General features: G+C 33.5%; 1 protein-coding gene across 3 annotated transcripts in view; it reads left to right on the top strand.

Moving 5' to 3' along the window:
* Grasp65 (Golgi reassembly-stacking protein 2) overlaps positions 1 to 7,260 on the top strand; it is a 134,725-nt gene extending 127,465 nt beyond the window's left edge. For all 3 annotated transcript variants that reach the window (XM_090404976.1, XM_090404965.1, XM_090404985.1), the window contains one exon: positions 6,628 to 7,260. In XM_090404976.1, coding sequence (XP_090261102.1) covers positions 6,628 to 6,695 — 68 coding nt within the window. In that variant the 3' untranslated portion in view covers positions 6,696 to 7,260. The remainder of the gene's footprint in view (positions 1 to 6,627) is intronic.
* Positions 7,261 to 12,966: the final 5,706 nt, after the last annotated feature.

Below are 12,966 nucleotides of genomic sequence, written 5' to 3'. Positions count from 1 at the left end.
AACCTCTAGGTCTGTAACAACATCCCACCATGTATTTCATCCTATTAGCCTCCACTTCACACCATATAGCCTCAAACTCAGTGCTACACAGGACATTATTACTAATATTGCTTTCATGTATTTCTATCCTAACTAGACTCAAGTCATGTCATCTGATACCATTACTAGTACTCCTCCTCTCCTATCACTTGTCATTCCTAAATATACTTTATCTTTGCACTTGATTCCAGTTACAACATCCGACTCTGAGAGCCAGGTTTCACTAATGCCAACAATTTTAGGCCACGACATATTCACTAAAACAACAAACTCGACCACCTTGTTTCTGATGCTTCAGACATTTTGAAATTGTACTTGTCTTATCAATGATTTTTAGAAGAGCTGTTGATGCACTAACCAATACACAAAATAGTATTGTAGTGCAGGATAGAATTTGGGATTTGTACATGCTAGCTTGGACAAATTAAAAGAATGTCTTTAGCAGAAAAGGATGCCTGTTTTGCAAGGTTGTGAATGTGTTTGTGGCAGGAAAGCTTGCTAAGTGTTAGGAGAATTCATATCCTTTCTTTTAAGGAAAGAAAAATAGGATTGTGTTCTGGCAGCACTGAAGTTTGTTAGTCTTCTTTAATGGGGTTTGTCTAAGTTAGCCTCACTTCATTAAAGAATGCCATGAAAATCAACAACTAAAGCATAAATCTTAGATTTTGAAGCATGGAACTTTTGAGCTGCAAATTTGTCAAATGGGTAGAAAGAATTGAGTGTGCCATCACCATCGAACTATGATATTTGAGGTTTGGAGAGATCATCATATGATGACGTGTGTACTTTACTGGAAGTCAACCTTAATTACCACATAATATTGATTTAGTGAAATAATATATAATAAATAAATGAGGCATAAATAAATCAAATACATCAAACACCGTGATTTAATATATAGGCTATATACACACACAACACTCTCACTTCTATTTTCAGAAGCTGCTCTGTGTAATGTAATAAAAAAATAATCGAATACCAGTTACCTAAAATATTTTCTTTATATTTGTCAATGTCATAGAATGTTGACTCGATGTCTTATCTTTGTTATGCTTGATTAAAGATGGAATAACAATCATATGTAGCAAAACAGAAAGATTAGCAATCCAAATATGGTGTTATCAGCGAGGTTTATTTTATTTGTTCCTTTTAAAGTATTAAAAAAAAATTAACACTGAAGATTATTAAGTAGTAATGTCATTCACTACTCATAATGAACATAAACATAGTCTATTACAGCTGTATATACTTTGACAATATAGCAATGCTTCACAACTTTCCTATAGTCTTCTAACAAACTTCATCATGAAGAGGACAGGAAGGAAGAAGCCAAGAGGCAGACCATGAATCTCCTATATAAACAAGTTAACGATATCTTGCATGCTGAGGCTTATGGCCTTGTGAGACCATCCTAGATGTGAATATGTTCAAGGGGAGAGAGAGAGAGAGGTGATAGGTATTTAAGCATGAGTGATTAAAGGGCCCTCCCTATGAGTCATAGACTCCCTAGATGGGCATTCATGATAATAATTAGTGTACATGTGTATGTATATATATATATATATATACATCATTTCTGGTAGAAACTTTTCACAGGAAATATTACATTCATCTCTTAAGGCCACTGCGAGACCTTGATTTTTTAAACCTGTCATGTTTTCTTTTATGCAAATTGATCAATTTAATCAGAGCAGTGTAATCGATAATTAAAGTGCATGTCACTTTAGTAGTGCTCTTTTACTGAAGTAAGGCTAAAATACTATTTATAAGTCTAGTAGCAAGGCTTATACTTTGGTCATACATAACTGGTAATTAGCTTAAGGAATTAACAATGCAAATTGTCCTACTTTTCTAAACAGACAGGACAGCAAATATCAGGATTTCAGAACACAAAGACTGCATCCGGTTCCACCAGTACAGCCACTCTGGACTGGCAGACCATGCCTTAGATACCCGCCTTAGAATTCGTTGGAAGAAAACTAAAATAATACACTGTCGCAAGTTCAATTACGAAAGATTATTCAAGGCATCATCAGCAGCTCTAAAAAAATGTTCCAAACCTCAACAAATTTGGGTGCATGAAACTACCCCAAATTTGGGAGACTTACATTATGAGAACTTCGGCCCAACGGCCAAGACAACCCAATTAGCCCGCCAGAGGGCACCATTAGGACTTTAGGAACAATATTAGTTTCTTGCCTTCTTCCTCATTTTGTTAGTGCCTGCATGCACATACTGTATTTTTATGTTCCTGAAGATGGCAACATGACATTGCCGAAATATTGAAGTTATTCATTAAAGTTGCCTTTAATATCCTTTATATGCGTTGTTAATTCCCTAAGCTAATTACCAGTTAACTATTTATAAGGATGAGATAATCTGGGGATCTGCTTTGGAGAGATCAAAATGTGGTATGGTTTTCAAGCCACTTCAGACCTTCAAATAAATAGAATGGTGGTCTCACACTTTGCCATTTAAAGAAATTACTAAAAAAATTAAAGCCTTACTACATTAAATTACTTTGGATATATGAAAGTCCCAGAAATTCTCCCCTATGACAGCTCCACCTACAAACTTGCCACACAGTTACCAGAATCATCCCCATAGTCAACTTTTTTTTCCTTCATTATAAGCAATATCTTATTTTATTATTTTTTTTTAATGTGAATCTCAAAGGATTTATTTGTAAGTTTTACAAATGTGCAGTGTTCTCAAACTGGGCGATGAAATTCATCTTCCACCTAAAGACAATCACAAACATCCATGTCCTTGGCGGGATTTGAACCTGCAGCCTATTGGTTGGAGAGCAGATTTGCTAACCACTTGGCCAGCCAGGCTAGCATACATAAACACACACATTGTTACATACAAAATCATCACATCCAAATTGTTTAGCATATTTTTCTGCTTGAGCCTTCAAGATCAAACTGGCTATTTAGAATCTAGCACTTCAACGTTTGTAGGCTTGCACTTTTTTTTTCTCCCACAATATCAGTACTGTTGAAGTAGAACAAAGAAACTTTTTGCACCACATTCTAACTCATGAATAACTTCGATGTTTTCACGAACTGAGAGACACTTTCTTTTAGTAGACATGTTTCCAACAGAGGGGTTTGTTTTTAACTGATTTTACAGTTGTGTCAGTGTTTGGGTGAAGTAAGAGAGGAGGGCCAGAGGCTAGACATTGGTAGTGAGAGGATGATTAATCCAAGCACAAAGATTAAGTTATAAACTAGCCATAATGCAATGCAAGTGGTGATAAAAGTTAAGTTGTTTCTTTCATTTTTGTATGTTCCAAGAATTGGGTATTCTAAGAACTAACTCAGCAATTAAGAATGTAAACATAGTTACCAAAATTTGTATAGTATATTATATCCATATAGTGTGCTTATTATAAAAGTGAGCAATTGTATGGGAATGTGCATCAATTAAAATCATTATGGCTCTTTTGCTTTTTACAGCTGCGATCTCGTTATTTCCGTGCTCTTTACAACAAAGTTTGACTGTACAAGTGTGTGTGTAAAACTATAAATATAAAACCTTAAAGATTAATTCGTCATGGTCAGATTTGATATTACTTCATTATGCACCAATGTACTGCTAATAGACTCCTGATCACATTTCCTCCTTCCCATACATATTTGAATTCACATACATTGAGGTTATTTTTCATTAAAAAAATATATATGTATATACGCATGAGGCATGTTCAAAAAAAAAGGCTAAACTTTTTAAATAGTGCACCAACCAGCACAGAGAGTGTGCTGCCACTACTGAGCACACCTAGCGGCAGGTTATGATAACAAACTGCCATTTTCCCCTTTGCTATCGGTATTAGTCGTCGAGTTACAACCGCTGAAGGGAGCATGTGCACAAGCTGTTCATCAGATTAGTGACAAGATGAAAGAGCTTGAAGAACGTGTGTGTGAAATTTTGCTACTAACTTGGTAAAAAGTTTAGAGACATTTCAATTGCTTAACTAATCATATGGGGAGGACTGTGTGAGCCAAATACAGTGCTATGAGTGGTTTAAGCGTCAATGAATAAGTCGGTCAAAGATCAAGGCGATGTTGGTTGTGTTTTTTGATTGGAAAGGCATTGTCCATTATGAATTTGTACCATGTGGTCAGATGGCAAACAAAGAGTTGTACCAGGAAGTTTTTAGCACATTTGAGGGATGCTGTTCGCAGGAAGAGGCCTGAATTGTGGAAAAACCAGACTTGGATGCTGCACCACAACAATGCGCTAGCTCACGCATCGCTCCTTATCCACAGTTATATGGCAAAACATCAGACATCCATTGTGCCTCATCCACTGTATTCTCTGGACTTAGCCCCAGCAGTCTTTTTCCCGTTTCCCAAACTTAAAACCACTTTGAAAGGTCATCATTTCCAAACCATAGAGGAGATTCAGGAAAATGCAATAAGAGAACTGCATGCCATCACAGAAAGTGCATTCCAACAATGGAAGAAACATTGGGAGCAGTGTATCACCAGTAGAGGAGACTACTTTGAAGGGGTCAGTGCTTAACTGTAAATGAGCAATAAAGTTTTTATAGCAAAAGTTTGGTCTTTTATTGAACATGCCTTATACACACACATACAAACAGCTAGATGAGACTGTAATGAGTCCCCCCCCCCCTCTCTCTCTCTTTCTCCTAGCCATTTTTATATGGAATTTCTAGAAAACACTGAATAATGTATTTGCTATTTGGCCTAGACTGATACATTTTAGCTTATTTAATGGGCAGCATTCAAAAACACATCGCACAATACAAACAAGTTGACTTCTCTTCCTAGACACTAGCTATAACTAACAAAGGATTCATTATCTTTTCTGTTTGTAGAAAATTCACACAAACTGGAAAGTACTGACATAAGTATTTACACCATCTTTATTACTATTATTACATCCTCAAAATCTTCCACACAGAGCCAGGATTATTTATTCAAATGATGCAGGTCTTCCCATCGAACTTGAACCTTCAACACTTTTAGCCAAATTATAAAATAAACAAGATACTGCATATCCCACCCCTATCTCCAACAACCAATACATGAAATCACTTCTATCATGCTAATTCCAAAAAAGGGATTTTTTGGAATTAGCATCATCTATGAAATGCTTCCCTAATCTCAATAAGTATGGCTGTATTATTGTGCCTGCCAGTGATTGGATCCAATCATTGTAAAACCACAATTAGCTTGAATTCTCTGAATTAAGCTATTTTTTTATCCAGTTCTCAGGGGGGCACCTTGATAAGACATTAGTTTCCTTTCAGCTACAGTTTGAATGCTTTCTACAACAATACTGAGATGTTGATTAGAAACTCAGTGTAATATTAGCTCCATGAATTATTTATTTTCATCTGGTGTTTGTACTGCAAAGCACAGCTATGAATAACTGCTAGCACCCAATTCTGTTTATATGTATTCATCCCCCCCCCCCCAGTGGAAGTGCCATCTGTCATCCAACCATGTTGACATTACATGTATTTATACCTCTCATGCGAAACTTACTTATTTTATCTTTGCCCTCCTACTTCAGGTTTAACATTAATCTAAATTAAATTCTAATCCAACTAATCTATTTCACTTTCACTTCCTCATTCTAGTATAATATTTAACATCTAGACCAAAGCACCAGTAACACTGCTGATGCAAAAAGTGGTTTGCGTATCTCCACACTAATTTAATGATTGCTTTATTATCTCCATGCAATTTTGCTCATGTATTGGTTCTTTTAGTTCATTTTTGATTGTCATATTTCATGATCTGAGCATCTGTTGATTCATGCTGATAATTGAAGGATCTAATCAGAGCTATGAGAAATGTATTTATTGAAATATATAGGTTTCACAGTCAATGTTAGGTCTTTAAATTAGAGTATAGAATGCATGACCATTTGTCTTCGGGTACACTTACTGCCTGTTGACACATACATTTTTTCATATATTTTTTCCATCAGAATACTTACTAGTAGAACATGTTAAAAATTATGATTTATTGCTTTCTTTAGGATATAATTTTCTAATACTTATAGTTTATTTTTAAATCAATCATAGTCAAAAAAAACATAATTTCTAAATTCAGTCATTCAATGATGAGATCTTATTTTTCCCTATCTCTCACAGTGACTTAAAAGATTACCAGTGTCTTGGAATAAGGTATATATTTAGTTGCTAATAAAATGATATTTTCTGAAGTAGATACTTTTTTTATTACGTTCTCTGTGGTTGGTTAAATATATATATATATCAGTATGACAAAATATACCAATTTACCTAATACTTTATGGTTGGCAGATGGATAGCACTTCCACTGAGGGGGGAGGGTGAATATAAATAAACTTTGTGCTAGTGGTTATTCATAGCAGTGCTTTTCAGTACAAACACCAGATGAAAATAATCCATTGAGCTAATATCACACTGGGTTTCTAATCAGCATCTTCAGAGCACAGATTACAACTGTAGCTAAAAAGAAACTAATCCTTGTACCAATTTATCATCATTTTGACAAATTGTATTATTGATTGAATTTTTTCACAGCATATTGGTAGCAGATAATTTATTTATTTATATTTATATAGATTTCCATCAAGCTGAGGTTTCTTCTTTAAGACCTTCACCTGGAATGCCTGCACCTCAGCATCTATGAACTGATCCAGCACCATTGGAAAAGTTTTAATGGAAGCATCTTAAAATGCAAAAAAAGTCTGAATGGTAGTCCTTTAACTTTGGACTTTTTAACTGTAATATAATGTATTTAATTAGATAAAGATATGAGTATCGCAGTCAAAGAAAGGAAACTGGATTATCCTTATTAAACTGATTTAAAGTCACCATATCTGTATCTGAAATTGTTTGTACTTTAAAATTTAATCACTGTATAATTTGTAGAAACAAATTTTAATACAAGCAATAAGGCAGCAAACAATAGTTTTACACATTTCAGCATTTATTTATCCTGTTTGGTTTGCTCTTTCACGCTGTGTGTGTGTGTGTGTGTGTGTGTGTGTGTGCGCGCGCGCGCTTGCGCAAAATAATGTTTGAATAGACGTCTGGTTATTGTTATCAATGTTTAGAATTGTTTGCCCTTTGTTTCTAGGAAAATGTCAAAATATAAAAAAAATCAAGCATTTTTGCAGAAATTTTATATATATATTTTTTTTTTTTTTTGCAAGTCTGTCTTTCTTTCTTAATAAACAGTGCCTTCAGTTTGAGTTGATTTAGATTTCTTAGTTTACTATCAATTTAAAAAAAAAACTTTTGGAATGTTTTTGTAAACCTGCATTTGGTTCATTTCTTATTACTACTGCTAATGACACTATTACTATGTTAATTTTTATAGATACAAAATATTTTAATTAAATTTTTAGACAAAGACATGAATCTGTGTACTTCATTTTTCAGTGAAGCACATAGATTTGTAAACCGTGTGTGTGAGAGAGAGAGAGAGAATATACTATATTAAACATTTTCCATGATTTTAATCCAAAAAAAATCAGAGCCACTTATTTAAAACTGCAAATTAAAGCCTTTGAATACTGATTTCTGTTGATGATAATCACAGACATTTCAGTATATCTGAAAAAACTTCAAACTTTTTTTTTATTTGAATATTTTTGTATCGTTATTATCTTCCCCTTAGCACAGTAAAATGTTTACTGTGCTAAGGGGAAGATAATAGCCAAGTAACTTAGTTTTGTAGAAAAATAATTGCTATAATAGGGTAGTTAATATTGCATAGTTGATTATGACTTTCAGTTGCTGTATTGTATTGTCTTGGGGGGGGGGGGGGGGGATCATGGTTGAAATCATGGAAATGTTACATTTCCATGATTTCAACTATTAAAAAGTACAAGAATCTGTACTTTAATTTTGTAGATCTGCAAAAGTCATATGACAAGCAGCCAGAGAAAAGCTTTTCAAAATGCTTCAATCCTATAAAGTAAATTGAATGTTATATACAGAGTAGTCTGTTCTTTAATTTGTGAGTCATCAGTTAGAATTGAAAGAAATACAGGAAGATGATTCGATGCAAAATCAGGTGTAAGACAAGAGTGTGCACTATCTCCAATCTTATTCCTCTGTGTGGATCCCATGATGAAAGAAAATGGCATTAAACCTGATATTAGAATTGGAGATACACTTTGCTCTCTGCTTTATGAAGATGCTCTTGTTACTTCTAAACACATCCATTGAAAATCTCCAGGATTCTCTAATAAATTCAATACCAACTGTAACAAATTTTACATGAAAATCAGCAATAAAAAGACCAAAACTATGAAAATAGACAGGAACATAGAAAAACTTTAGCTGCATTCTCAATGGATGCAGCTGAAGTTTTATTATAGCTGAATTTATATTTTTCTGCCTATAGAACAAGTGAAATATTTCAGCTAAATTTTAGTCACATTGTTTAATGAAGATGTCAAATTAAATTTGGAAATAGATGACAAAATAAGTAAAACTAGTATGGTGAGGAGCCAATTGAAAAAAATTATGTGGAATAAGAGATAAATTAACCAAAATACTAAATTAGCAGTATTCAAGACACTGTTCACACCAGTTTGCTATGAATCTGAGAGTTAGATTAAAGCACTTGATCAAAGACTAGAGATCACAGATATGAGAGTACTGAGAAAAATTAGAGGAGTAAACAGATGGTCAATGGCAGAATCATATTAAAAATGAAGATATTAGGAAGTAACTCGATATTAGCATTCAAGAATATAAGTAGAACTAATCTAAAGTGGTATCATCAGTTAAATAGAATAGGAGAGGAAAGGTTAGCAAAACAGGTGTTTGATGCTATGATGGTTGGAAAATGACTTGGGGGACGACCAAGATTGATGTCGATTGATTCAGTCAGAAGTGACTTAGAAAAATTAAATATTAGATACATAATGTACACTTAACCATGTAGTACTGTTGTAGTAGATTGTACACCCCTTGATGGTACATATCAGGAAATTGATGGTGAAATCTTCAGAAGTGTGACCTCATAATAACTGGAATTAAAATATTGCATAGGAATAACACTTGTTGGAATTATTATCTACTAGTGATTGATTTGATTATTGCATAAGTCATTTACCAGAGCTTTTGAGTACATGAATTCTAGATAATATCGAACATTAAGAAACTATCTTCCATTAAATTAATGTGCCTTGAGTGTTTACTCAATGTATTGACACTTTGCTGAAACACTTCTGCATTCCATAATGTGAATGAAAGAAATTTACAGTATAACTTTCAACTCTTTGTAAAATATTCATAAAACAGAACAATTTAGGCATATAAACAAATATTTCAGTGAATTGTTTGTTTTATATATATATATATATATATATATATATTAAAGAAATTTAATAACTAGAAACCGAGAGATACCAAAATGGAAAAAAACTATTTATTATTTCAAGCACAGCTAGTTTTGTCTTCTTAGAATGTATATTTTTTGTATTTCTCTTTTCATGTTATACACCTGATGAAGTCTACTAAGAAGACAAAACTAGTTCTGCATTCAAATAATAAATAGTTTTTTCTATTTTGGTATCTCTCTTCTGGTCATTAAATTTCTTTAATTATGTCATATAGCCAAGTAAATTCATTGCATCAAATATATATTTCATAATTAACTGATTTATTCCATTGGTCTTTTCTTTAGACATCTTCTTAAAACATGAATGCCAACTTGGATTCATGATGAGGCTTGATTCATGTTTTGCATTATCACTTTGCTTTGATAGTTATTTTAATTGTTCTACTTGATTGTAATTTATGTGGCTGAAAATTTTGCATTCAGTAAACAATATCGATGCCTATCTTTAAATCAGATTTTAGTACTTTATTCTTAGGCATCGGTTTTTCATTGTTTTGTTCTTATGCATCATGATGAATTCAAGAAGCTAGATTACGAAAGAAATAATAATAATTACAACCTGAATTTCACTATGCCTCAAGTACTGTATATAGTCATACTGTAAAATAGTAAAATGCAGTATATCAAAGCTTATTCATTAGAAATCATTTTAATTTTATGGGTTGTGAATCTGTTCTCTAAAGCAGGATGAACCTGAATCTTACTAATGCTCCAGAAAAAGTCATCTGGAGTGAAAGTACCTTATTTTTTCTTAAAACGAGCACTCTGGAATGTCTGACCCTCAATCCTCCCATAGTACTGATGGGTACTGGCTTTCACAGTTGGATTATCGTCATTTAAAATAAATAACCTTCCAGAAAGAACTGAGATGTTATTCAACACCCTTGGACTAAACAGATATAGTGTAAAGTATAGTGCTCTTTATGGTAACCTGAAAAGAGTTCACTAAAAGGCTCAACAAGCAAAATCTCTGTGCTTGAGAAAAAACAAACAGCAAAATGGCATCTCATAGAGAAGTTGACTTACTGTATTGTTAGCACTCGTTCAAAAAAATTTGACAAGTTCAGTGCTAATGGAAATTGTACATAATCCAAACTGCTAGTTTAATTGGCAGAATGGATAACATAGCCACTTTCCAACCAGCACGTTGTGGGTTCAAATCCTCTGGTGCATGGATGTTTTATGTGTAAAATTCCTTAGATGAACAGTTCTCACTATTTTGAGATCAGCATGGTGCTGACATACTATAGGTTTTATAATAATAATAATCTGATTTGCTATGACAAGCAAGATATGTTGCATCAACTAGAAAAGCTTTACTGTTTTTTTTTCTTCTCTGCATGAGACTGATTACTTTAAGGAGACAGTCAACCTTAAGTGCTCCATACTCTCAAATTGTATTCTAGGTTAATCCTGCCTAAACTATAATTGAAGTGTGTTAAATGATTTAGGCTATGCAGATTGCAGTGAGCATGCTAGCCAGCTTGCATATATTGAGAAATTAAGCAGAAGTCAAGTTTGACATGGAGTTGCCAGATATGATTACATAGAAAAAAGAATAATAATCTGATTTGCTATGACAAGCAAGATATGTTGCATCAACTAGAAAAGCTTTACTGTTTTTTTTTCTTCTCTGCATGAGACTGATTACTTTAAGGAGACAGTCAACCTTAAGTGCTCCATACTCTCAAATTGTATTCTAGGTTAATCCTGCCTAAACTATAATTGAAGTGTGTTAAATGATTTAGGCTATGCAGATTGCAGTGAGCATGCTAGCCAGCTTGCATATATTGAGAAATTAAGCAGAAGTCAAGTTTGACATGGAGTTGCCAGATATGATTACATAGAAAAATGAGACAATATAAATTCTCATTTTTTTTTCAAAAAAAATTGGAAAAGTGGTGCTAAAAGTTACAAAGTGCTTTAAATGACAACACATTTTGCTTGTCACATAAAAAACTATTTATTATACAAAATTTTCCTGTCTGTTAAAGATACACATTCAGTAACTAACAAATTAAGTAATTAATTAATAATGTTAGCATACCCGCTCTCCAACCAGCAGGTCATGGGTTTGAATCCTGCTGTGAGCATGGATGTTTATGATGGTCTTTATGTGGTTGATGAATTTCATCACCTGTTCTTAGACTACTGATTTGTTTGTTTAAATGCCTGAAGTGGCTTGGAGTTCCATGTTTGACATCTAGAGCAGAATTTCCAGATTTAAATTTCCACTTTAAAAATAAATAAAAAATTACAAAAAAAAAAAAAATATACAGGGTGTTCGGGATAAATTTGACAGTTTCGTAAGGAAAAAGAAAATCTTCTTTGTATCTATTAAATTTAATGAATTGACAAAAAAACATTACAGGCAGAGTTAATTACAATACTATCAACAAGATTTACTCAAAATAACCACCATTAGCATCGATCACAGCTTCAATTCTGCTTCGGAACCTCGAACAAGCTGATGCTACAGTCTCCCTGGGAAGGGCCGCAAAAACTGTTTTAATTTTATCCATTAACTGGGCTTTTGTATTACTGGAAGTGCGATTGGTGTCTTTTTCAACTGCGCCCCATACAAAATAATCCATGGGGTTAAGGTCTGGGGAGTTTGGAGGCCAAACATTTGGACTGGTGAAGTCGTAGAAATTTTCAGACAACCATTTTTGACTTTTCCCAGAGGTGTGGCAAGGGGCCGAATCCTGCTGCCATACATACGGCCTACCATTGGCTACCCTTGTTATCCAGGGCTTGACTACAGTTAGCAACTCCACGAACAAAGCCCGAATTCCAATGCCAGGGTTCTTCAACACCTGTTCCTGCAGATTTGCGAGGAATTCTGCTGTACGAACGCAATCAGATCGTCTGCTAGGGATCTTTCTTCTTGCTACATCCTCGTAGTCACCATTGCAAGTCTCTAGTTCATGCCTGATTGTTTTTACTGTATTCAGGGAGCATTGGGCAGCAGTCGTAATATCCTTATTTTGATGGCGGGCACGAATCATCATGATACAAGTTATTCTCTTCCATGATTCAGGTGGGTTCCAGCTATCCATCCTTTCTGACATCTTGTATATGAATGAAGAAGGGTCCAAACTTTTAAATGAAGAGAAGTGTGTGTTAATACATGTAACTTACGGAAAAATATAATTAATTATAAATATGTCAAATTTATCCCGAACACCCTGTATATATATATATATATATATATATATATATATATATAAAATTGACAAAAATGGAAGAAAAAAAAATCCTTAGCCCACCCATGGTACAAATAGGTTTACTAATAACCTTTCATGGGTGGGAACCACATAAATAAAAAAATAAAATTAATAAGAGAAACATCATAAAAACAGTAACTATACTATATGTTATATTCTTACTGTGAGCCAAATACAATAATATCATAGGCCATTACTGATGCCCAGCAATAAAAGAATCATGTAAGTTACATATTAGCTCGAATTGAATAATATAAATGATTGATATTATTATTACTTTAATTATTTATTTTTTTTATGATGATTCTATACAC

This window comes from Typopeltis vanoorti, chromosome 2, assembly GCF_054136105.1.
Source record: "Typopeltis vanoorti isolate ZY-2024b chromosome 2, IOZ_Tvanoo_1.0, whole genome shotgun sequence".
NCBI classification, from domain to species: Eukaryota; Metazoa; Arthropoda; class Arachnida; order Uropygi; family Thelyphonidae; genus Typopeltis; species Typopeltis vanoorti.
This window is presented reverse-complemented; position numbering and strand designations above follow the sequence as displayed.